Source organism: Trichogramma pretiosum, unplaced genomic scaffold (genome assembly GCF_000599845.2).
Source record: "Trichogramma pretiosum strain Unisexual culture from Peru unplaced genomic scaffold, Tpre_2.0 scaffold72, whole genome shotgun sequence".
Taxonomy (NCBI): domain Eukaryota; kingdom Metazoa; phylum Arthropoda; class Insecta; order Hymenoptera; family Trichogrammatidae; genus Trichogramma; species Trichogramma pretiosum.
The window spans coordinates 549,121-577,000 of NW_019640833.1; the positions used below are offsets into that span (position 1 = coordinate 549,121).

The 27,880-nt window shown below is 44.0% G+C and overlaps 1 protein-coding gene across 1 annotated transcript in view; it reads left to right on the forward strand.

Annotated features, from left to right (window-relative positions):
- LOC106656232 (DNA-directed RNA polymerases I, II, and III subunit RPABC3) overlaps positions 1–27,880 on the forward strand; it is a 48,057-nt gene that overhangs the window by 3,828 nt on the left and 16,349 nt on the right. The window contains exons 2-3 of the mRNA XM_014377043.2: positions 11,328–11,411; positions 15,948–16,128. Of these exons, the coding sequence (XP_014232529.1) occupies positions 11,328–11,411; positions 15,948–16,128 (265 nt within the window). The remainder of the gene's footprint in view (positions 1–11,327; positions 11,412–15,947; positions 16,129–27,880) is intronic.

Consider the following 27,880-nt stretch of genomic DNA (forward strand, 5'->3'; position numbering starts at 1 on the left):
CGCCTCTCGCACTCTCCCTTTTTCTCTCAAACCTTCCAAAAAAGTGAATCACTCCTACGATATATATACCAATTCTGCTGAGCAGCCAAAAAAGAAATTCGCTCGTTCATCCTTTGTTCGCGACCGACCATATCTCTCTGGGTATATATACTTTATATACATACTGCTGGCCATATGCGAGACACACACGCAGAGCCGTTGCACTGCATTTCTGAAAAAAAGAGCGAAAAAAATAACGAAAATCAACCGCTAAAACGAAGAATAAGAGAGAAAAAAAGAAGAAAGCTCATCGCCAACGAGAAGACCTAATGCACGTAGAATTCGCGTATAGATATATAGGTCCTGGCAAAGCTGCGAAGCTGAAATTTGGCAACAACGCTCAGACACGTGTCGTTTGCGTGAGAGATAGAACGAGAGCGAGTGAGAGAGAGAGAGAGAGAGAGAGAGAAAAGTGTATTTATACGTGTGCGTGTGTATGCGAGTGGATATGCGTGTAAGCGTAAGGGCTTGCACACACGTGTACTGCGAATTCCCCTTTGGAATATACACGCGTATGTGTGGATTGGCACTACTCGCACTGCACACGCATATAGTCGGGTTTGAGAGACGCGCTCGCTCGATGCAGGATATACTGGTTTCGCACGCGCTCCCGCGTTGCAGTTCCTTCTGTAGTGCCTACATAACGTCGCTCTGCACATACGTATATGCGCCTATATATATGCGTGCCTCATAGCCCTTGTGGATTGGTATATGGTAGCCTTTATAAGTGTATATGTGTTACACTAGAGGGGCTGCCCTGCGTGGTAATTTCTTCTTTTTTTTCTCCTTTTGCACACGCACACACACACACACACACACGAGTGAATCGCAGAGCGCGACCTACATTTCGTTTATTCGCGTTCTGCATTAAAACGCTCCTGCTCCTGAGCTGCTTTGTGTGCTCTTTCTCTCTCTCATGTATATGCAGATTAAGGGGTACCGCATTAGAAAGAGAGCCTGGATGAAAGCACGCACACAAATGTGTCCAACTGGTTGTATATATGTGTGCGTTTTAACAATAGCTACCGTATTGATGTTGAGCGATGATGAGAATATTAGTTTTCTCAGTTTTTTTTTTCATTTAACTGATATGTCGACCAGGGGGAGGGAGGGGGGAGGCAAAACTATGCGAGCGTATATATTATACACGCAGACCACACACTCGTACCGATGATATGCTACGAACTTTTTATATGTTCTACGCTTATCCAATTCGTCGCACGTGCGATATTTTTTCATTAACTTTGCTCGCGTGCACCTATACGTATATGCATCGACCTTTACCATAAAAATTTCCGATACCTATAAAATCGCTTCATCGCCTGTGAATTGTATTTGTCTATAAGTTGTTATTAGTTTTAAATGCGCTCCAATTCATCCGCGCTAAAAATTAATCCTCTCAAAAAACCAACTGCCGTCGTATTTCTTGGAAAATAATTTTACGATAGCCTCTTCTGCCAGCTTTCGTTTTTTGACAGTCAAAAGCGACATAATAGATTTTACTGTAAATAATGGCGCATCGTGGAAAAAATATTGATCGTTGGTGCAAAAAAATATGTCCGACCAAAAAAAATGATAGAAAAATTGTTCACTTAACTTTAGACGTTGAAAGTACGTGCATAGAGAAGGATAGCACTCAAGCTTTCAGACTTTTTAATTGCAAGTGGCAGCTCGTTATTCAACGAGCACTTCCGGCCGTATTTTCTTTCGAAATTCATCAATATTTTCTTTCTAAGGTGCACACACACATACGGAACTCTCTACATCGCAAATGTTGACTTGGTCGGTTCGTTAGTTCAAGATATTTAAAACGCTTGCCTAGCATTAAAAATTTAAAGCCCTCTCAGAGCGCGTATATCTACTTGATATAATTAATGTACATAGTAGAGTATCATTATTCCCTCTTTTTCTTTCATTTGTTACTACTTTAGCTTAAAAACATTGACAAAGAAAGACTTTTCTTACAAATAATTGACTGACGTATTTAGAAAATTGAGTATGCATTAATATTCTTAACGTCTGAATTAAAACAATTTTTAATCTCTATAAAGCGGACACATTTTTTTATAATTTTCTTTTTTTATTAACAGCATAATTGAATATATATTTATTGAAAAATAACCAGCTATCAAAGAAAAAGTCTGGATTTTTCACGAAACCTTAATACCATTGCCGCGTGCCCTTTTCGTACACGTGTACAGACAGCTCGAGCAATAAAAACTTCATGCAGCCGGGTATGTATATAGGTATACATGCGCGCCGTCGAGTCTTCCTTTCTCTTTCTGTATATGCGTTTGGCGCGCGTAAATCTTGGAAAGAAGGGGAGCTCGTCGCCTTTTGGGTTGTTTCTCTGTACATATCCATCATGCGTGTAGTTTTGTATGCAAGTGTGTGCGTGTGTGTGCTATATATTCGCATATATATATACACTTGAGTAAATGCACGTATACACGATAGTCAGCGATCTGTTAGGGGCTGCGAAACGGCATATATCGTAAGGCCAAGTCATATTCGTCGTGGATTCAAGCCTAGGCGAGTTTTTTTCATACACTGCAATGGCTTTTTCTTAGCTTCGCATCGTTGCAGCCGCCCCGGCGATGAGCTAGCTCGGCGAGACGTAGCAGCTCGAGTTCGATATGTACTTGTCTTTTTTTTTACGTTTTTTTTCTGCCGATACATAGAGGCGCACGCGCGCAAACGCAAATCTATACGTGCGTGTGCAGAAAACGATGAGCGAAAGAGAGAGAGAGAGAGAGAGAGAGAGAGAGAGAGAGAGAGAGAGAGAGAGAGAAAGAGACAGACGACGATGTGGTGCCATCAAGGCCGGCTTTTAGATGTAAAATTATTTGGCCCCGCTCCGGCGAGTGGGGAGCCGGCGTGCGACTGCGCGTTGCTGCAGTACGCGCAGAGAACAACCGGTAAGAAAGAAGGATATAGACCATCGTGGAGGCCGGTTCGTGCAGAAACAGAGAGAGACAAGCTCCGGTATTATAGCCGAGCCGCTCTGGACAACGAGAACCAACTTTGTTCGACGCATCGCTGCTCCGATCGCTCGACTCCTCGCTCTCGAGCCCGCTCACGCACACGCACTCTTTGTCGCCTAGAAAGAGAGAGAAAGATTGTCTTTGTATCAGTTTGTTGTAACGAACGTAGCGTCGGGTCGTTGTGAACAAAAGAAAAGAAGGGACAAATGAGACTGCAGAAAAGGTAGGCGTCTAATATACATCTTTGCTCCCTTTTTTTATAACATAATTTTTGTTGTACCTCTTTGTTCTTGGGCAAAAGACCCGTGTGATTTTGCCCGAGGAAAAGAGATTATTTCAATAAGTTGTACGACAAACTAAAAGTTTCCGACAAGCGACAAAGGTATTGATCGTCGTAAAATGCAAAGTAGGAAAAAAACTCGACAATCTTTCCCTTAACGCACTCGCGCTAATTTTCTCACATAAGCGACTAATAAACGATTCTTCACTCACGAATAAGCTGCAACGTTGCGATTACGTGTGTGTGTGCGCGCGTGCGAGTCCTCGAATTTGTCATATATTTTTTTATAATCGAGACAACAGTGCGCGAAGAGTGTATTTTAGTCGATAGACGATGTATGCATTGCGACTCGAGCGAGCTTGCCTAGATGCGTTCCAGCCATGGCTGCAGTATCGGATGCATGTACTTCAAAGACCACTTCGCCCGCCACTTCATTGTTCTAACGAAATTGCACGCTTGAGGGGGGGAAAAAGTTATAAAGAATTGTAAAAGTAATTCATTAATAAAAGGCATAAGCCATATCGACTCTGGTCCATTCGTCGCGCGCGCATCTCCGCTGTAATTAACTACTACTTACAACGGCTCGTTGTCTGTTGGACTTGGCGAAGCTCTAATGTCCATACAAAGTATATAAGGTTCGATGATCACATCGATTTTTTTACTCGTATACAGTACGCGGCTATTGGTATTACCGACGAGAGCGCGTAGCCGAGGAAAATTCCAAATTAAAAAGTGTCCCTCGAGATTTTTGAGCGCTCACAATTGCAGATCGTAATTGAACCCAGTTCGCTTTTTGAACTGCCTTTACGCACATACGTGTAGCATCGCGTTGCAACGTGGCGTTAAAGCACGCGCCGAGCTTTTTCGAATAAAGAGCGTAAAAAAAAGGCCATATGTCGGCCGTGCAGGCCTGCTGCATCGGTCCCGCAGTTCCATTAATAGAATTTCGGCTGATATTGTGTGCGCCCGACTATATACCCGCGCTGTCTCTTTTGTGCCGCGTGCATATAATATGCACGCGTATGTGCGCGACCTTGACGTACTTCGCACATTCTACATTCTCTCTCTGTATCGAAAAACTCGCGCACACAATTCGTGCGCTCTATGCATAGCGATAAGCTGCGACTAATATAATTTGCTTGACAAAAGACCGCAATTTCCGGCCGTATATATTATATATAGACGATATATTTATATTTTTACACCTGCCGCGAGTGGCCAGCTCGCGTACACGCGCTGCAGCATAAAGCACTCCCGACGAGTCCAAATTTATGTTTACATTAACGAATTACGATATAATTACGCTATTTACGACGATCTGGCCAGCGCTGCAAATTCGTTCGCATACACATAATGCCGAGTAATATCGTAAAACGTCGAAATAAACGCAACAATGCACTAATGCATCGCGGCGAAAATTTATATCTTCGGGGCTGATTATAATCGTTATCAGCTTAACTAATTTGCCGCTAGAAAACGGAAGAAAATTTATCGCTCGCGCTTATCTGCTAAATATAAAGCAATTAAGCCGCCTACTTATTTTCCTTTGACTTTTTTAATAAAGATCAGATAAGATGAATATTGCATTCTTGGGTGCGAGTCATAGTTGATAACACCGGTCTAATTTATAGTGTCATTCTTTTTATATCGATTTCGCACGGACTTTGAGATTGGACGTTGAAAATGCAATCGACGAATCAAGCCAGTCGTGCATAATCGTAAGCCGATTGGATCGTTTGAGCTTATATATAACTTTGATCAGCGCGAAATAATTTCGCGAACGACTTCCTGAATGCAGCGCCGACTCGAGAGCTTACGACTATAACTTTTTCGTGCCTCGAGGATGACGTCGTTCGCTCCGCAACGTCCGCCAGTCCAGTTTAATACGCGGCGTAAGTTTAGCTCGCATTTCGAGCGGCTCTCTTTTTCCAAAAGCTTCGAGCTCATCCGCACCCAATATCATCATTAAACTTTGCCACCGAGCTAATTTTTAAGCAGCTATAGAGATTCTTGAAATTATCTTTTACTCGCACGACCCAATTACGCGCCCTAAAGAAGAGAAAGAGCGAGAAGGAAAATTTTGGCCCGAAACTCTTCTGCGAATCGGGGCTCGTAAAAAAAAGCACGAAGGCGTGTACGGGCGAGCATATAAGCGCAGGCAAGAGCAGCAGCAGCTCGGGCGCTTCTTCTTCTCTCTGTATACTTTTTTTTTTGGGGCCGATTAAATTGACTTCTAAACCGGTCGACCTTGGAAGCAGCTGACTCTATATAGGACTATATACTCTCCGGCTTGCGCTGCTACTGCTACTGCCTCGCGCGAGCCAAGCGTTGCGTCGTTACGCAACGAATAAACTCTGCAGTTTGTACGCGCATACACATAGGAGGACTGGATATGTATGCGTGCATGTAGATGTGCAGAGGTGTAGCATGCGTTATAGTCGGAACAAAGAAGAACGAGGGACAAAAGGAAACGCCTATAAGAGAGGCAGTATATAGCGTATGTGTGCCGACGCTCTCTCCTCTCTTTCTCTCTCTCGCTTTCTGCTAGGAGCGTGTTTAGATATGTAAAAAGCTACCATTTGCCACGAATAAGGACGTGTTAAATTTTGAAGGGTTACGTGTATGTTGTTTTTTTTTTCAAGGTACAGATGTAGGACGCGTTGGAAGTCTCATTGAGCACAAAAAAAGGGTCAGTAGGTGCCATTGATAATAACAATCGACTCGACAATTTCGAGGCTCGTAAAATATCATTGAGCAATCGAAAGTGCGAGCGTGTACGGAATTTATTCTTCGCGTGCAATCGAATCATTCGTAATATCGTGCAGGACAGAAGGTTGATTCCAAACGCGCTAACGCTCGCAAAAAAGCTCTTCGCCGGAGCGATTCTCTCGGCATGCTGTGCAGGAAAATAGTTCGATCGAAAAATAAGACAGAGAAGTAGGTAATGAGAAAAGGATTAGGCCGTCAAAAAGTATGCTCCTCTTGCAATTCACGTGAAACGAGCACCAAATGATTCGGAATAGAGAAAACGAGGCGATCAAGAGGCGAGTGTATTCGTAGGCACGCGCAAATTTGCTTTTGAGAGCAGTCTGCTTAATCGAGTCTTCGAAAGAGCCGAAACGAGAGGATTTTTCTTCTAATTATTTCTCGATGCGGTCTCGATGATCGATCGGAGCAGCTGAGCGTTGCGAGCAATCCAATTTTCTCCAAACTGCATGTATGCGTGCGCATACGTGCGTACGTAGGCGTTCGCAATGTACACATACGAGCGTCGGCCGTGCAAATAGATAGCGAGCCAGAGCGACTATACCGTAGCTATTATACGAGTATTTCGAGTATTTCTCAAACATCGTTCGCCGTTCCTACTCGAAGCCTTGAGACCGTCTATACGTCTAGCAAATTACATTCCCACAAATCAAATTTACTCCTTTCGTCGAGATATTCCTCGATACGATAGATGCGATGCAAATTCGATCGAGAGTATTTTTGGAAAGCTGAATAAATGCGAATGCAGATTTCTCTCTCCTTCTTCTTTCTTTACCTCGCATATTTCCATTCAGTATCGAAGCTCTTTTTCAGCTGTGACGTTGGCGTATACAACTTGCCTTAGAGAAGAAACATCCTCTTGCTCGTAGCTTTGTTCCTTCTTCAAACGACTCTAACTAAGGTCAAGGTTTTTCCAGCCGCAGCAGCGAGAAATAGACGTGCAGAGAGAGAGAGAAGTAGAGAGACGAGACGAGCCATAACTAGAATATGCATGTATGTGTGTACGCGGCGCATAGCAACCCCTCGTGTACGTAGCAGATACTCGAACTTTGTACAGGACCAACACACACAGACGTGCATACATATTTATCGAGAGAGATAGAAAGAGGGAGGCGAGCTTGTAGCAGTCATCTCTCTCTCTCTCTCTCTCGAGTTAGGCGCGGTCGATAACGACTATTTACACCACTCCCATCTCGAGTCCCAGCTGTTTCGACGCGACACCTAGCGTCGGATCCGGCAAATTGCACTGCCTATACCAGCGCTGCGAAATAAACGTTTCCGCCAGATACGGGGGTGTTACCGCTGATACATACGCACGCATACATGCACACATAGCTTCGCTCCATGATAACGATTTTACGCGTGCTGCAGTTATATATGTGTGTATACAGCGGGAGGATCCCAATTGGGCCGTGACTCGATGGACTTTATTGATTGAAAGGGTTGCTCGAGCTCTCTATACAGCTGCTACGACGCCTACACCAGTTCATGGGAACGATAGTCACGGATTCTGCGATGGCTGCTGCTGCAGTCGCGCAGATTTAATATACGCGCGCACAGCAAAGACCAAGAGTTGAAGGATAAGATTGACGTCGGCTCCTCGAGAGTATATACGAGCAATTCGAGAAGAAATAACTCGCCGAGCGTAATGAAAGTCGAAAAGTTTTCATCGCTGACGCTCGTCGTTTTTCTTGCTACTACTGCTTTGCGCCGAGTCGTCGGCAGGAGACTCTGCCGCCTTTGCATGAGAAATCCATTGTCCTCCTTCCTGCATCCGAGTCTGGAATCTTTCGATCGAATATATCGCTCGAACTCGGTAACGAGATTCGAGTCGAGCATCGAAAAAATGAATGCCAATTAATCATTTCGCTGCAACTCGATGAGTTTCATTGCGTAAATCACCAACTAGTGCAAGTTGAGCGAGGCATGCCGTACTTTGGGAAAAATTCAACTTATCCTTCGCAATTCACATAAAGTATATGATTACTCGACACGAGAACAGACTTTTCATCGTGGAACTGTCTTCGCATTATAGATCGTTCGTATCTACACATTAGGGTGGCATTTATTTGCCAAGCGGTATGGAATCTCGGCTCCCTAGTTTTTATATTTTGGTTAAACCTCAAAATCATGCATGGTTATCTTTGACTAAATTAACTAATTCTATGAATGCGTAAGGCATAAAATAAGGACACTTGATGCGAACCGTGAATAATATTTCGAGCTCGATCGCGTCGAGGAATTTTTTTTATCAACGCGATCAAGGGTATATTTCGTGCTTAGCAACGACTGATGTGCTTCTGACTCCCATTATGCACAATATTAGTTTTATTTATTTATTTTTTTTTTTCGAGCCATAACGTAATGCATTTCACGCTCGACATTGTAATTTCATAGCGTCCCTCGCATTTCCTATCAGTTCCTCGCTGTATCGATTTTGTTGCGAAAACTTTCATTCCTGAACTGTCGTCAATTTGAGCAGATACATCGCCTGTAGCGCGCGCACGACAGAGTCGTCGACGAGGAGAAAATGTCGATGACTAAGCTAGCCGCGTTTTTGCGCTAATCGACGTAGCACCGACTGCCCTGATCGCCCTATATACTTTTCGCCCGTTATCTATTTCTGACTAAAAGCTTTGCCTCGTCAATTTCACTACTTCCTTCGAACGAGTTACGTAAATGTTTCGTCCACATACACGGATACTACATGCACCAAGTTCGCTAGATCATAACTATAACATCAACATTTTCCAAGAGTCGCGTCAGTTTTTATAGCAATGTACTATTTTATTTTACAGTTGAGTTTCATAGTTCATTCTTGGATGAAAAAGTAAAAAGGCTCAGAAAGATGAAAAAAAAAGTTCACAAATTAGAAGATCCGATATTTTTTGTAATATACATTTTCTTATAAATTTTCTTATAAAAAAATTGCAATTCGGGTAATTCTATGTTAAGGAAGTTGTTTTATTTGCCTTTATTTGCGCATTTATATTTTGCCTGTAGCAGATTGGCGCAAGTAATCTGTAATCCAGCGTAACTAGGCAAATGAAAATTCTGAGGTTTTTAGTTGCTAATTCAATGTTGGCTCTCCGATACCAAAAAGGTTCATGGTTGGCGTATATATCGATTAGATTAGCCTGACCCTTGAGGCATTAATTGAATCCGAATCATATCGAACGTTTTATCGTATTAAAACTTTTTCATCAGAAAGCGTAACGCAAGCCTAGGGCTCTTCGCTATATATGTTAGCCACGACGTAAGCGCAAAAGCGTGGGCGATCCATCAAGCGTATTACATTTAAATAACGTATATAGAGAGTGAACATGTGTAATCTCATCCCGGGCTGCCTTGATGAACACGTGCGCAAGCTAACTCGTACGTTTATAGCTTACTCTGCGTTTCATAATTCGAGCTTTTGGACGTCAATACACATGCTCGCTTTGGCCAGCTGCAATAAATCGATATTATACAAAGACCAAAGATTCGAATTTTTCATCTTATATTCTTTTTCATCGATCGTGCAAGAGTGTATTACGAGCATGAAAATGTATAGCTCGCAAGATACGAGAAAGAGAGAGAGAGTTGAAGCTGTATCGAAATGATACTTCCGACGAAGTGTATATAGCCGAGAGATTAATTCATATACGCGAGCCTCGGGCGCAGACGCGCTCGCATTATGTATCTGTATAGACATATCAGTGCAGAATAAAAGTCCATTTGCAGCTATAGTTGTGGATGAGTATACGCATGACTGACGTCAACGAAGAACGACATATCGGAAAAAAATATTCGCTCTCTCTTTCTCTCTCTCTACTTTTCTATAGAGACGCGCACGCATCACACGAGCTCTTATGATTTCTGCTTTCCTCTCTCTCTCTCTCTCTTTCTTTTTTTTCTCGAGCATCATTGTTTTGCGGCGCTCGTTGGTTAAATTATTTAGTGCTCTCTACATTTATGGTCAATATAATTGAATAATCGATGGTCATGAATTATTTTTGGCCTTTTATGAGGTTCAATTGGTACTGATCTTTTTTTGGAGCTTTCTCGCGCAGGAGCGAGACGGAGCTTATTTCGAGTCACGCGTAAAGCACATCTGCTGTTTATTTGTTTATAACGAGGTCGGCCTTTGCGAATCGAATGAAAAAAGCACGAGCTGCGATAGAGAAAATTTGGTTCTCTCATCGCACAACGCCAAGCTCCCAGACTCGTGATAATAATTTTGCCAAGCCCTGATGTGCGTCCGCTGTATGCATCCTATGCTTATGCTGCACGTATGCTTGATTGATTGAACGGTAATTGTATCATCGTTTGACCTGGCTCTGCGCACGGCAAGCTTCGTTCTTGGAATATAACTCGCGAGCGAACTCGCTGTGTATAACAACCAGATACGTTTATTATCTGCTGCTCTCGCTGCGCATGTATACATAAATGAGAAAATCGTCTGTTTATTGTGAACACAAGCTGAATATATAAATATATTTTGGCGCGAGTGCGCACGTGAATCGAACGACGCGAAAGTTGAGGCATCATTATACATTCGCGATCTCGCTCGTACACATTTGTCGTTTGTAATATCGAGAAGAGTTCCGAGAAAAATGCAGACTCGATGCACGATAGGCGCAATATTTATTATTGCGAGTGATTTCCCCTGCACCGCGCTTAATTTGTCACAATCGGTATTGGATACTCGAATACGAACGAGGAATTAAATAATCTGCCACGTCGTCGCGAAAAGTCGAGATAATGCGTCTGGGAAAGTTTTTCGTTTTCGCTTTTCTTTTCGTTCGCACACCTAACTCGGTAAGCAGAGTAAAAAGCACTGCAAAAGACTCTCTCTCACATCCGACGTGCTTGACCGTCGTCGGCCACTACGATACTCACGCGCGCGTGCACGAATGAGTATTATAATCTGGCGAGCTTAAAGGTACATTTGCGCGCGCGCGCGTGTGTGCGTGCATGGCTGTAAGCACGACTGGCGCGTAAAATAGCAGGCTCCGCACGTGCAAACATTGCACCGCGAGTGTGTGCGTTGTTTTTTTTTAACACGCGCGCGACGTCTGGAGAAACAGTAGTCGCTTTGCGCTTTTTTTCCCCCCGAGTTTCTCGCGCTGCATCAGTGCAGTCTCTGATGTGCTACACGCAGCTCGTCTGCGGAGATCTCGAGAGATTAAAGATCGCGTTTTTTGCTTCTTCGCGCTCGCGCCACAAGATTGCAAGCTTGGCTCGAGCAACTAATAAATGAATCTTTTGTGTTGCAGTACTGAGGCTCCACTGCGAGTCCGAGTCCTTCAAGATGGATCTCATTCTGGACATCAACAGCTGGCTCTACCCGATGGAATTAGGTGAGTACCCGAGAACAATCGCTCCTCTGTGCCTCGCTCGTGGTGATGTTACATCCAATCTAAACGATCCCTTCCGCACGATTCGCACAATCAAACGTATTGAGTGCTGAGCCGTGAAAAATTCAGATCTAGGCTACTGCAAATCCTCCATGCGTGCAACTGATACATCACTATGTGCTCTTATTTTTTCATTTTTTTTCCATCAACTCATTGAAACATTTCATAAAACGTTTGCGTTTAATTATTCAATTATTTTTGTGTTAAGCGACACATGCACATAAACGCGAGAGCACATTTTCCACAAAATTTACGACTCTCGTATAAATTCTGTTAACAATTATTTATTGCAATAGATAACAGGAGCCACTTGTTCAGAAACATATTTGGTTGCCTAGTTTCTGTTATTTTGCATAGGCTCGTTTTTTACACTGCATTGGATTTCAATTTGGTTTACGAAACAAACAACACATAACTAGAAAAAGATTGTAAGCTTAATATTTTATTTTTAAATATTAAGTTCGGTTTAGTTAATATATTACTACTCCGGGTAAATCAAGGCGGACAACCTTCATTTTTATCACAAAAATGTAAATAATTCATGGGAGAAAATTTTACAAAAATTGTAAACGATTGTATTATTTGCATAGAAAATACGATTCCGTATTGAATTTTGGAGAAGCTTCATTTTTTGTATCCCATTATAAATTGGAAATATTAGCGTTGTATTGAGTGTGTGTATAATTTTAAAGCTTGATATAAAATAATTAGTAATGAGATCGGTAAATTATTGAATAATTCATATTCAATGCTCAGTCACTTGGAGTTAGTTTATACCTTGCCAAGCGACCAAACAAAGAGCAATCGATACGATGTAAAATAGATGCTATAATACGATTTTGAGCTTCCCCAAGATTCGATGTTTTATTGTACGCGCAGTAAAAAAAATCAAGATTCTCAAATGTCACGAAGGTGCTAGTGTGAAAAAACTACACGCTAGATAGAAGCTACGTGTGGTTTTTGTGAAAAAAATCTCGATACCGCTCAATGGTTTCCTAAAGCCAAAAAAAAAATCGATTCGTCCAGATCGCGAGATTTTGACTAGAAAAAAAAAATAAATAAATAAACTCTCCGAAAAAGGAAGGTTTTCTCTGCGGCGACCCCAGGAAAAAGCCACATCCTTTCTGCGTTCGCCCGTGCTGGGATATCGGTGCAGGTTCGGGCGAGCGACCAACCAACACGCGCGATATATCGGGCAACTCCTATATTATATCGACGCGCGCTGAGATCCTAAGTTCGCGAGAGGGGTGGTTCTCTCTCCACACAAACGCACACACTCTCTCGTTTTGCAAAATTCACATCTAGCCAAGTAGCATTAGAGCGAGTGCGTCAGGGTGTGAGTGCGTGCGTGTGTGGCTAGGCCGTCGCGTGGGGGGAGAGGATCTCCGGGACTTGCGCGAAATGACGCAACCGGGTGTCTCCCACTACCGGTGCGGATTTGGCCTCGGCGGTGGTGGCAGGCAGTAACGTAGCCAACGCCGGCCGGCCCGCTTCAGCCTTAGCTAGCTCGGCTCGGCTCGGCTCGCTCGGCAGCAAGCAAGCGCCGCAGTGCTCGCTTCCCCTCGCTCGGCAAGTTCAATGCCAAGGTCAGCTTTGTAAGCGCTCGCTCGCTCGCGCGATTGGCTTCTACCGTCTGTCTGTTTCTCTCTGCGCGCTTGTCTATGTGTGTGCGTGCGCGGCTCTCTGCAGTACTACTATATGCTATATGCTATGTGTGTACACCCGTGAGTGACTTTATCGTTCGATTCGTATACATTATACACTGCTGCGCGCCGCCGTCGTCGTTGTGTTGTAGTCGTCGTCGTCGATGTAGTCGTTCGTCGTTGTAGTCGTCGTCGCAGCCGCTGCCGTGCCGCCGCTCTGCACACTCGTTGTTCTTTAGCCGCGTCATTTTTTCCGAGCAGCTCCTGCTTCGACATCGTCAAGCTCTCTCTCTCTCTCAGCCGCAAAACTTCTTTCTAGCCGGTTCGCCTATATATCTCGTGGATAGTTTTTTTTTTGTTTATAACTTTTTTGCCGCCATTCGCCGCTCTACCGTCGCTCCGTCTAGTCGTATCTCTTTTCTGTTTCTCTCTCTCTCTATCCTCTCTTTTTCTCGTCGTGCGCGGGGAGAGGACTGCACGTCGCGCGAGCCGAACGATATGGCGAGAATCGAGATTGCTAGCAATCGAGTGGAGCGAGTTGAATCGACCCAAGTCGGAGGCAAAGTCGCTGCAGCTGCAGCTTGGGAAAAGCAGAGAGCCGAGCGATGCAAGGTGTATATGCGCGTCGACGGCGAGATTGTCGAGTGAAACCGTAAGTAGTCTGCAAAGAAAATAATCAAGTCCAGCTGTGCTTGTGCGAGAGACCACAGTATGTTTGCTCGTTTGTTCCCGCGACGTTGTTAACTGTCCTTGCTTTTATTGGGAACGTTGTTTACACGAACGCTCGAAATACGTGTTAAAATTGCGCGCGACAGGACACTGCGTTTTCTTTTACCTTGTTTTTTAAATGTATATAATATTGTATAAATACGACTTTTAAATTCGCGCGAGTGACGAACGATCTGACGGAGACGTGTGATGTCATTGCGGCTATTAAGTTTATGTAACTTTCGTAAACATTAAAAGAAGTAAAGTCAAGACGCGCTATTAATTATTCGAACGATCCTCCGGGTATTTTTGGCGCGCCAAGACGATATCTGACGTGCAATTATGGATGATTTAGGTGCGCAGAGCTGCGCGCGCACTCGGCCGCTGGAAAAATACGCGAATGCGATATATATATTTCAGGCGCGTAGCCTATGCTAGTATTGCACGTGAGACCTTTTTAGTATCGATGTACGCTCGAGAAATACAAATGTCATCTATACGTTCGTAGCGACGATTTTTTTTTTTACATCGTACTTTGGTTAAAACGTATCGCGATCTGGGAGTCGAGCTCGCGCGTTGTATATGCGCTCATCGATCAAAAGCTCGCTTATTTACTGCGAATATTAATATTCGAATAAAGCTCCCGGCCCCGCGATGCTCAACGATAGATTATCGCACTCGTGCGTCACGTTTTATAATACACACGCACACATACGTGGGCTGTCCACGGCGCGTGTAATGCACACACACGAGAGGGCAAGTGCGTGCGTCATCGCGCGCAGCAGCTCCGGAGCAACTGAAAGCCTGTACCGCCTCACCTTTTCGCGCACCCATTATTATTATCATTATCATTATTATTATTATTATTATTATCGGTACCATATGTATCTGTTTTATCGTGTACAAAAGCTCGCGCTCGCGTGCACGCGCACGTGTCCGCGCGATTTGAAAAAGTTTTTTGCGCTCCGAGCTCTGCGAGCGGATGAACGAGAGAGAAAAAAAATTAAAGCGAACGCGAAGTCGCGTTTATATTATCGACGCTGGAAAAACTGAAACCTTGACATTGACTCTCGCCGACGAGCACGAGCCTCGTAACGCATAGCACGAGAGAGACTCGTTCCAAGTTTTTTTTTTCTCTCGTATCTAAACCTCCTCTCGCTTTATGGAGCACAAGCTCGCGCGAATACTGAATCCTGAATAATTCAACGCACAAACAGCTAAACGAGTCAGAACGAACGATAAAAATGAAAAGAGAAACGAAACTCATATTTTATACATATATACTGGCTGGTACTGAGAGATAATGATAGGAAATATCGCTTGGCAAAAGTCAATGAGTGAGAGAGAAAGAGCTTGGGTTGGAGCGCGCGCGGGCTTTTTTGTTGATAAATAAAACGAAAATTGCGCGCGAGCCACGCGGAGAGACACGTCGTGTCGTCGCGCGATTAGAATATCCAAGTTTAAAAATATATACAAATTCTTTTCGGAGTGTCTTCGCGATAAGGAACATAATACAATATGTTCGTGTACACGCCGAGCTATACTCGCCGAGTCGCTCGCTCGCTCGCGGAATATTACATAATATTCGCGTACACACGTTACGATGATAACACTCGCTGCCGAGAACGCACACACAAACACACACGCACAGACGCATACACATTTGCACACTCACTCACACGCAAGCTTATCCAATTACTTTTAAAGCGTTCAAAGTCAGCTGAGTACATTACACGACGTTCATTCGTTTCGTTCGCGCGCAACGACAGTTTTCCCAAGTATGCTGCATGTAGCTCTCCTTAATTTTGTAAGAACAACAGTGCAGAGCTAGGAGCTAAGTTGTCAAGGTCGGCTCGCATTTTCGACGCGACAAATTGTCGTCTCTCTCTCTCTGCGATCACGTTCTCTCGACGAAAAATATGAATGTGTACAGCGCCTGTTCGCGATTATCTTGTAACTACCCGCGCTCGCACCGCTTATATAAAAAGAAGATGTAAAGAAACACTCGCTTACGAGCGCGTGCGGTTGCACTCGGAGATCTCACCACCGCAAAAGTTTTCGAGAGAAAAAAAAACGACGCAATGATTGGACGAGTGCACGTAATTGATTCAATTATTTGCATTTGCAGGTGACAAATTCCGCTTGGTATTGGCTACGACTTTGAGAGAGGATGGCTACCCCGATGGCGGCGATTGGAATCCCGCTGACGTGGACACCAGCTCGAGAGCGAGCTCGTTCGAGTACGTGATGTCCGGCAAGGTCTACCGGATAGAAGGTGATGAGGCCAACAACGAGCCTAGCAGTCGATTGTAAGTTCCCGTTTCCTTTATTTTATTTCTCTTCAACATTTCTTGACTTTCTTTATCATTATAAATTTATGTCAGTTCGACACGTGCCGATCGTTGATCGTCCAATTTCCTTCATTTCGTTATTATATTCATTGAGATAGAGCGATTTTGATGATCTATAAATTGCACGCGCATCGTGCATCGTTAAAAAAAAGAAACGTGTTGAAATAATCGAGGAATTCGAAACTAAATTTGTACTTGAAAAAAAAAACATACACGTGCCCCTGAAAATATTCAATCTATCTTATTTCAATAAATGTTGGTTCTTCTACTAGAGGGTTTTGAGCGCAATATGAGAGAGTATGAAAGAGTGGCCCGCTTCCAACTAAAAATACATCTCGCGCGTAAAAGCGAAAAGGCAATATCAAATGCACACAAAGAAAAAGAAAGAGAGAGCGCGGAATCATGCAGAATAAATGCCGCACTGAGCTTAGCTCTCGATATATACATACGATCGAATATTATATACGTAGTCGCTTTTGGCTCGCTACTCCTAAACACCTGGACTTTACGACTTCCTTGACGGATGGCTACAACACTTTTATTACATCGTACAAATGTGACATTTATACTTCTTAATAATATTTAAGCGTCATCTACTTTTGACATTTTATCGATTCAGCATTTAAAGAACTTGGATTTTTTTTGTAGTAAATGAATTTAAACGAATGTAAGGACGTACGTTTAAAAATATCCCGGTACTTCGGGAGTACGGCAATCGATGATTCGTATCTACTTGAACAAAGTAGAAACGAAGTGCGATCAAGGCCTCGTAAAGCGAGAACGTAAAGTACCATATCGTAAAACGCCTGCTCAACATTCGAGGGAATTGCAAGAGAGTATCACGGTAGCATCCGAAGCGCATTTATATCTCTCTCTCTCTCTCTCTCTCGCGTGTAACTTCGCTTTGATCTTCATCCAATACGTTTATTTTGCATATCATTTGTCAAGGCAGTTTGATCGTTTGTATATGTGTGTGTGCGCACGCTGAGATTGGGAATTCCCATGTCTCGTTGCCACTTTGGCTTAGTTATTTTTCACCTTCGGAAAATAGAAAACGATACAGCGTTGCGCAGCATACAAATTCGAACAATCGACTGCTTCATCTGGCGCGTGCCACTCGGGCACCGTTATTAGAAACTATACAAAATGCTGCATATAGGTACGATTTTATCTGGAAAGAGCATCATTTCGCATGCGACTGTTTGCTCTGCCAGCGACGATTTACTTACAAGTTTGCAAGTATTATGGACATTTCGTACAAAAAGCTATTCTGGGTATTTTAATGGAATATATTCGATGGTATTCTGAATTGGTGATGAACTCTGAAATTTCTTTATTCTATTCATAGATCATTTATAAAGTTAAATTTGTGCTCTGCTATGCACTACTGCTGCCTCTATAAAGGAAAAGTTAAATAAACGCTTGTAGCTGCAAGCTCTCTTCCTTTCACTCTTTCTCTTTTTCTTATATTCATCATGACGTATTACCTTAATTATTTGAAATTTACTTACAAAATGCAAGTACACAAAGAGGATATGAAGAATAACGAAATTTTGTCCTCTATCGTGTTTTACAAGATTATACATTTTTTCGCATTGTCCTTGACTGTAAGAATTTCGAGTTAGAGACAAAGGGAAGCGAGGCGAAGAGTTTTACTAGAGAGCCATTTTCAAGCTCTAATTGTCGTTAAAGGAACAGGTATTACACTTTTATAATCGCTTTCACTGAGTAGCTGGCTTAAGACCATTTGTACCTAAAGCTCGCTTTTACTTCATTAGACCCGAACATAATCCTTGAAAAAGCTCGCAGCTCTGCCATTGATTTTCGTTTTATTATTCAAAGGGACGTAAAATGCCACACGCACTATATAATGTAGAACAAAAAATGAAGGAAAGAGCAAAAAAAGAAGCAAAATTGCGAGCGGAAAATGAGCAGAAAATAAAAGGGATGCGAGTCACGAGCGAAAAGCAGGAAAAATGAAAAGAAAAACGAGTCTGGAGCGTGTACGTCTATATGTATGATTGTGCTGCGAGCAAAAGAGTGAAACACGTGCCAGCAGCAACGGTGGTGGCGGCGGCGGCGGCAGTAGCAGCCGCTTGACCTTGAAGGCCTGGCCTTCTGTCCTTTGAGCTTCATCGATCGCTGCTGCTTTACTGTTTCGTCTGTATAGAGCTCTGCGCACGCGCGCTCCACTTTCGCGAATGGACAAAGCTTTTCTGCACGCGCGTCCACGTTCACGCATATACATACGTAGAGAAACCTTTATGAAATATACAAATAAATTGAATTGGATGAATGTGTAAATGGACTTTTTTCGTTGACTTTTTTGCTCCATTCTTGCTGCATCTAAAATTGAACAGGAAATTGCGGGACCGATCGATGCGGTGTATAATTTTCTCTCGAGCGTAAGAACTGGTCTTGAACATTTTTTTCGTTTTTTTCTCTCTTTTTTTTTTTTTTTCATTTACCTATGCTATGAGCAACGTAATGTGCGGTTTTTAGAATGTTCAGGATGTGATTTTCTTCCTCTCTTTTCTTGCCTTCACTCTGCGTTGTATAGAGCGAGGATTGAGTTATAATACAACAAAGAAAACCAAAATGCTTATCGCAAAGTTTTTTACGGTCTCGCGTAGCTCGGCTATTCAAATGTACTATTCACGCTTTTATTCGGATCGACGCTCATCCGTCCGTACTTATCTCGATTTATGGATATATCGACGTTTTGCGAGTCGCGAGATGAATTTCGCTTCGGCATTTCCAACAAAAAGCTAAACATCACAATAACGTAGATAAATTTGAAACAAATAAAACAAAAAACTCCAAGCAAAAAGATACTGGACTGGAATTTTTTTATGCTTTTTTTTCGAAGGTCCGAGCGTAGAAAGCGAGAAAGAACAATGTCAAAGCTGCCTCGTTACGTCGGTAAGGGCGGAGCCGACGGTCAACTACGATGGCAACTATTGCCATTACAGGCTCCGAGCCGCTGCTACCGCGGTAGCGCACAAGCTCGAAAGATCGTCAGTAGCTACGGTAGCACTACAGAGAGCGAACTTGATGTAAAAGCGCACGCAATGCGCGACAATTTTGCCAGGCCTGCTACAGCGAAGAAGATGGAACGAGAGAGAGATGGCACTTAGAGAACAGGGAGCCACTCTGTGTTCACTCGGCAGGTAAAGAAGCGGGTGAACACAGCTGGTGGTATCTCAGTTTTCTGAGGGCGCTGCACACGCATCGACATTTTCAGCGCAGCTCGACAGCAGCAGCAGCAGCAGCAAGCACAAAACCTGTTTTACTCGTTTCGACTTTGCAATTCGAATTTTGCGCTACGGTGCTTCTTGCGACGATTCTCATTTGTTTCTATGAGCGACAAAATTATTAAGCTTCGATATTTGTCGCGATTTTAAATCTTACTGACTACGAATTTTATGATATAATTATTGCTATTTGTTCTTTGAAAATATTATCTAATAATCGATAAGTGTCATAATGTTAAAAGTCATCTCGTCTGTGAAGCAAGCAAGATTATAATCTAGAAAAATTGTACTCGATGTACCATTAAATGAAAATCAATACCAGCATCGAAACGTTGTAAAACTCAATCCTGCGCTTTTTCTCAACCAGTCTGAAATTACAGGATAGTAGAGAGAGAGAGAGAGTGGCAAGTCCTCAGCCTTCGAGCGTCTGCCCATATCCGTCGCTTACTACTTACTTTCCTTCATAAAAGCCTAAACGACACATTTCTCATCCATAACATTGATATTAATAAGCATACTGAATAGGCGAGTCGTCCACCAAGGTTCAGCTTGTACATAATAGATACTAGACACACGAGCGTCCGTGTGTGTGTGTCTGTGCATGCGTCCGAGTGTATGTCGTACGGCTGTTTAGTCAATTAGCGACGACGCTCCGTCGCTTAGAATTGCACTCGTGCGTCAAGCGTAAAAACTGACATCATCGTCCTTTAGGTGCGGCAGCGCGCATACACGTACATCTATATTCTATCTCTCTATGGCTCTTTGCACTATAGGTGCATGCCGCGTACGTACGAGTATGTGTGCATTATACGAGCGCGCGCATTGGCACATCCATGCGTACACGCCCACGCGCCAGTTGAAAAAGTTCTTGTTGCCTCGATCGTATCTATTGTGAGTTGTAAAGCTCGCGCGTCGTACTCGCGCGTCGTACTCGCGCGTTATCAATTGGTCGACGGTCAGCGAGAAACAAAAACAAATTTCATCGAGTGACTCTCGGCTAAGTCCAGGGATACAATAAAGCTCATCGAAAAAGACGTTGTCAGTTGCAAAATTTTACCTTCTGCCGATTATAATTTCAGCTGTGATTAAGTGCCATGACTCGCGCGTACGCCGCTGGAACGAATTTCATGACCCATTTACCTCTGCGCGCACGATGCTATACGCGCGCGTTGTATGGCGTCTACCTCATATACGTAGGCGCGTGCAATAGCGCTCGTTTAATAATCCATCCAATAAAATCCTACGAGCCCGAGCTTCGGTAATCAAAGACGCCCGTTTCTGATGTGTGCATATGTGCGCGCGTAAAAAAACCTCATTCTCTTCTGATTTTCTTCTTAGCTCGCTGGGGAAAAAAAGGACCAATGCAGAGTAGCAAAGAATTAGCCCAGGCATGCCACGGTGGCTTGTGTACGGAGATACATACACACGTAGACTGGAGCTGCATTATATAGAGAGTGCAAGTCACGACCTACTTTCCCATGCACGAGCATACATGCCTATAGTCTGTCGAATTAATTAAGCGAAAGAAGGAAATAACGAATTAGTGCCTCTCCCTCCGTCTCTTTCTTTCTTTCGCTTCCATTGGCGATATTACATATCGAATTCGTTGAGGTCGCAGTTCGATACACATCGGCTGCAGGGCGAGCAAAATTCCATCCTAAATTATCGAGTTGCGATATGCCGCTGCGTTATTATCAGTTGCAGCAGCAGCAGCAGCAGCTGTCGACATATATAAGACGAAAATAAGATCGATAGCTGCCGTTATATATACAGTGCGTAGGCGATGACGATGACGACGATCGCGCGCGGATAATTAAATGTTTGCAATGCCCCCGACGACGACAGAAGCGCGGGCAGTGTCGAGCGTTCGAATTATCAATTACGACTGTATCGCAGCTTAACCGTTGTTTCACCGTTATATATGACTGTGTATTATATACTTTCATCCAGGGAAAATTAAGAGAGAATAGTCCGGTAAATCGAACGTCGGAAAATGTGACATCGGAGATAAATAGTTAACCTCGTGCGGCTCTTTATACTTTATAGCTTTATCATTACAATGACATAAGGACATGTACATCTACAAAGTTTCGGATAGAGAGAGGAAGAGAAAGAGAAAGTAATACATGTCAAAATTAGTTGACGAGCATCTGCTTCTCTCATTATTATTCGCTAAAAACGTTGCACAACTTATTATACCGCATTGCATTAATTAAGTTACACGATGTGAATCTTTGTTTTCTCCTTTTTTCGATGAGCACGCATTTAATGGATGTTTTAAATCAATTATATTATTTCCACATTATCAATTTAATTTGAGCTACAGTAAAATGAAAAACATGGAGGAAATACGAAAAATTACGAGTAAATGAATTATTTACGCCTCAGAGCTTTAATTTACCATGATTCTTCCATCAGAAAAGCTTCACCAGATACACTCGATCGGATATTGAATTTATTGTCACGAAACCACTTGGCAAAATATTAGATCGAAGCTCGCCGGAACGAAGGCTAAAATTAGATGTAAAAGAAGGTTAACTTTTAGGTGAGACCTTACACCAAACGCGATGATTCAGATCTTCCACGAGCTTATGCATGCAGCCAACGGGGTTTCTCTATATTTTCACAGTAACTAGTAAAGGAACAAATACGTCTGTAATAAATTCACGAGTGTTTTGACAATTGAAAACCATCATTTGTCAAAGAGACGATGGCGCGCATTTATAGTTCTTCGTAATTTCTACGGCGAGATCGCATCAATTTATTTCGAAATTATGAAGTTGTAAATAACTTTTAACGACACCGTAAATATTTTAAAATAAATAAATAGAAAGCGACAAAATGGCGATTCAGCAGATTGAAACTGAAACGAACGAAATGGCCATGCGCGCGTTGCATGTGCAACATGAAAAGATATGACAAGCTTCTTCAATCAGTGTTGACCGGTGCGCAACAGATACTTACGTAAGCGCGCGCAAAAGTCCAACTATATACCGAGATCTTGGTGGGCATTTTTGGCAGGTTGTAGCATGAAAATAGACAGCGACGAACTTTCCTCTCTAGCGGGCTTTCCCGCGCCCGCTGCCTAAGCATAAGTTATATTTAAACCCGGCTACTGCTGTTGCTGCTGCTGCTGCTGCTTCTTTCAACGTTCACCAATAAGCTGCCTCTTTCTCTCTTTACAAACTGCGCTTTTGACGATGGAAAATTCTTCGCTTTGACGAGTATGCTGAAACTCATATTGGAATGTATACTTTGCCTATGGAGATTCCCTCAATTATACCATCTTTATGCCCCAATGAGCTCTTGGTGTATGGATCATTTTTTCTGCACAGATTTTAGCGAACATTTTCGAGAAACAATAACGTGCATTGTGTCGGAATTACATTGGGAATTTTTTCAGCGTCCCGTCGCTTACAAGATGGACGGGTTATTACACATTTTAAAATTCGTCCGACAAGATGGAACGATATCACGAGTGTATGTGTGATATAATACTCCAAGCGTTCATTATGCAACCGTGTATGGTCGGTGCGTTAGAGCGCATTAAATCGACTCCCTCCAACCTTTTCATTTAATCTAGAGCTTGCCGCTATAGAAAAAGGTCGATCGCATTGTTTCCGAAAGCCAAGCGAAATTCATGAAAAGACGCCGCGCGCGAATGACGCGCAACAACGTGAAAAAAACCAAATTTTTTCACTCGGACGAGTAACGTTTCCTCGGCACGTCGCGCCGTCGAGTCGTAACGATAAACATTTACACGAATGCATTATGGCATCACATGCCTAGCTGCGAGTCTTTTTTTTTTTTTGTTCTTTCTTCAATGCACTCGCGTATCTTGGAGCGTGCGTATAACGACGAAGTGCGAAGTGAGCATTGCAAATTTCCGGTCTGATCTCGGGACTGCACCGAGTCGAGTGATACGATTAGTCGTGTGGGAAAATAACGAGTTTTTGCCATTTAAAGCACCGCGTTGGTACGCGCGTTACGATGTTTCCGTTTCGATGTATAAGCTGCAATTCTCTGCAGTCGCGTACATCGCCGATGTTGAACCTCCCTCATTTACGCGTCCAAGTTTCGATGAACAATCGCTATAAAAATTATCCCGAAAAATTGGAGATATTTACGTACGTAGGTATATTTTGTGCATGTACACAGATTTCCAATTGAAACAAACGCCTCGGCGCGTGCGAGTACGGAAAAATAAATTAACGCGCCATTATGATAATCCGGCGTGGCCGAAGCTGCTTATTACATAGCGCACGTGCTGCATCCATCTATATAGCCGCGAAATATCTGTTTTCCATTCGCGAGCGCGCATAAAAAATGACTCATTAATCATTCTCGTATACGCGGGCTCTTGCTTAAATACCGCCACTTCTTAAAAAAAAAGAAAAAAAATGCAGAGATACATCTCGCTGCGTTACGAGCAACCCGTATACGGGCTCGAGTCGATCGAGGCGTCGAGTTGCTGATTTAATAATAATTAGCAGCTCGAGCTAGATGTAATTAATGCAGGCGCGCGTGTCCGACCGTTTGACCCATGATCGGATCGTCGGGTATATCGCGCGTTGCGAATTTCGCGCCCAGCAGTACCCGATGAAACGTTCCCGGCGAAAGCCATCTATATAGCGTACACGTCGCGCAGACGTGTGCTGCAGTGCGCGGCTACAATTGTAAATCGGACGTTTTTGGCTTGGCCGCGTTGCGCATCGCCAACAAAAACTCGTCGCGCGAATGCAACGTACATTACGAGCTGCATCGCGACGCGCGCGTATACTACAATAATACGAGCCACAAACGTCCTTGTACGATTGTACGTGTCTGCGTGCCCGCTCGCTCGCTCGCGTGTGTACGTACGTACGTACGTATGCATGTTTTGTGATATGCACGCTGCATCGTGTGTACTTGTATATGTATACGTCGCTCGGGCTCAAGGCGAACGTGAAATCGATCCGCGCTGCCTTCGCGGAGCTAGCTGCCGCCGCGACGAGCCCCGCACAGAGTAATCCGAGCCGCCTAGCTCTTTTCGCGCGCTAGTCCGACGCATCGTTCCGCGTCTAGCTTCGCGCTATAATAATGTATGCCGGGCACCGCGCGTGGACTGCTGCTGCTGCTGCTGCTTTTCGCGTGCCCTTCGCCTCGACGCTGCTGACCCCCTCCTTCCCTTCCTCGTTGCCAGACTCGAGAGCACGTACCGCGGCACACGTGTTGCGCGTCTTCTATAGGGACTGACTCTATTGCTGATGTATGATTTACATACATGTACGCTACGTGATCTGCATCAACTACAAGAAGACGTCAAAAGAGTGAATTTGATTTGCCGCGCGAGTTAGAACTTGCTACGAGCGACAAACGTCTCCTTGATTGCGATCATTTCTCACTTTTACTCGTCTGACGCTCAAAAGCTCAAAAGCTCCAGGAAACTTTCCAAAGTCTATTCCTAACTCAACGTAAAGTTGCTGCGAATCGAGGAAATTTCTTGAAAACGTAACTCGTACGAAATAGGGGTAGGGAAAAAGGAGAAAGATTTTTGCGGATGGATCACCAAATGGACTCGTGAATGTGTTGTCACGCTTCCGAGCAAATATAACAAAGTGCATCGATAGCACAAAGTCTTTGGATAATCGTGGCGCGCGTACAGCTCTGTTTCCCAAAGTCACTGCATCGTATAGTATTTAATCGTAGCCAGTTGTGCCAAGTCACGCGCAACGAGACTACGACGCAGCTTTTTGCATGCGCGCACATATTATTGTATACACACGATTTAAGCCATCAGTCCTCGGATGAATCTTTTCGCTAGGATAAAATCATCGACTGGATTTTTCCTACGCCGCATCGGTATAGATATATGTATATATATAGTGCGTACAATGCGATTACACGCAGTGAGCCAGTCGCTTGCATCTCGGCCACGCACACGACTCTCTCTTCTCGGACTATACAACGAAGCGTCGAGATAGCTACTAGCTGCACCATCCATCTATTAAAATTAGGTCATGGGTCGCTCGTGAGCGCCCCGGGGAAAGTGTCGACGAGCAACGGTGCAGCAGCTGCAGCAGAAGCAGCATCAGCTTTAGCGACGCGATCATCCCATGATGACGACGGCTCTAGGTGGAATCGAAAACCTATATATCACGCATCCGAGCCAACTCTCGTTTTTCACTTTCGCCCGTGTGACCTTGCCTTGCGCGCTTGCGGCTCTCTCTCTCTCTCTCTCTCTCTCTATCTATCTCTCGCTGCAGGCTGCAAGCTTCCCTGGCTCTACCCACTAACTACCACCAGCAGAGCGCCGCTCGTGCGCTATATATACCGAATAACCGGAAAGAGCTTATATAGTGTCAAACTGATTAGCCGCCGCCTGCCATGCTGCTGCTGCTGTGCTGCCTGCTTGACCTTGAACAGACACACACACACGTAATTGCAACTCATACGCGTACATCGTATGAAGCGCGAGTTATTGAAAGCCCCGAGTGCACAAGAGGATTATTAAATTCCATCTGCAGCGCTGCGATTACGGCAAAGAGCTTCGATGCGAGAGGCTTAATGATCATGTAAATGGCGTCGTCGAGAGCACGAGCGACAAAAAAATTTATCGCTCCTATATAGTTTCAGACTGGAAAACAATCGACGCTCGAAGCACCTCGCTAATTATTTTAACGCGGGATTAAAAAGATTACGCGTTGCACGATCGTCGCTACGCTTTATCCCTTACGATATCGCGTGCGTCCGTTCGTACGACAAACTAATTTTGATACGGCGAGAAAAGCACACAAATCAAGCTTTTTAGTTACGTTCGAGAACGAAGCTTGTACTTTCTGAGCTTTCGCTCTTAGGTACAAAGTCACGCGACTGCGATATCCTGCTCAATTATTTGCAATTAAACAGTCAAGCAACAAAGCGAGACTTAACACAAAGAACAATTGCAACTTTTTAAAGGAGCTCGGGAGACGCGTTTCATCCGAGACGGCAACGAGCAACAAATTACAATAAAAGACAATGAAAGACAATGAAAGAAAGAAAAAAACGTCGAGAAGAAATGCATACGCTGGCTTAGCTCGTAATACATTACACAATGTTTTGCCTCTGTATATTATATGGATAGCAGCTTTTACGAGGGCTATATATTTTTCGCTGAAAATTTCAGTCTCGGGATTGTGCGTGCGTGCGAGCTATACGTTATCGTCCCAAGAAGAACAGCAGAACGCGTGCCGTAGGCAGCAAAGCATCCTTAATCGACTCTTCCCTTACGCGGGTGGGCGGGCGACCTCTACCTCCGGAGCTGCAGCAGCAGCAGCAACTTTCCCAGGACCTGACCTACTTTCGTCTGGTCGCGCGTGTATGCACTGCCGCGCTCAACCCCCCTCTTCCCTCCTTCGTCCCCGCGCATCTCTCGCTCCAGCAGGATCTTCTGCGGGGGTGAGGGTTGCTCTGCTGCTGCTGCTTTGTGGGATACCTGACTTATACATACGTATGCGATGAGTATAATATGGTCCAGGTCGCGCTCCATTCAAAATTGGGCCAAAGTCGCGGCGCGCGCCACGTATACTCTCTACGTCAAGAAAGAGAGCGAGAGAGAGAGAGAGAGATCTGCTCGCGTTAAATAGTTGAAGGATATGCCACTTTACGATTCCGCAGCTCGGCGCAGCTTCTATAGAAGTGCCTGCATGAATAAAGCGTACACGCGCGCTCGCAATTGTCCTCGTACAGCTGCACGCGTGCGGACCACCGAGCATTTATATTTCTATAATTAAGAAGCAGAGACTTTGGAGCGACGAATCTGTTCTCGCATGCGAAAATGTCCACGTCAAAGGATCAAAAGGATCAAAGCGCCATTCGAGCTTTCTGCTTACAAGACGCGTCATCTATCTCGACGATGAAGTAGAGATGCTATTCCACAGGTTGCACATTCAATCCCAGCCGTGAAATATATAAATGTGTACCTTACGCGCGCTACTTGTATGCATGATCCTGTGTGTGCGCGCAGAGCTTTTAGATGCTGCAGCGTAACCGCTGTGTAGCGCTCGAAAAGTTCCTACGTTTTCCGCTTGTAGAAACGGAAGAGTTGCAGCAGGTCGACTTATTTGCCTATACGTATACATTTCTCGTCTTTTTTTTTCTTTTCCGCTTTCTACTTGTCTCGTTCGTTCGTTATCTAAGCGCTTACGTGCGCGCACATTCGTAGAGCTTCCAAGCCAAGTCTTTACTCGGTCTGGCATTAAGTCACGAAATGAAACGTTTCGTTCATTTTTCACGCGGAGATCGCGTCAAGTTGGATGAATGAACGGCTGCGCGCCTGCAACGTTTTTACCGTTAATGCAGCAGACGACTGCATATATACGCGAGCGCGACTGGCACGAGCGGCTCGAAATAGAATAGCTTCTTTCTATTCTAGAATTAAATTCGTTCGATTTCGCGCTCTCGCGAACGGATGCAAGGGAAGGGGGGGGGGGGGG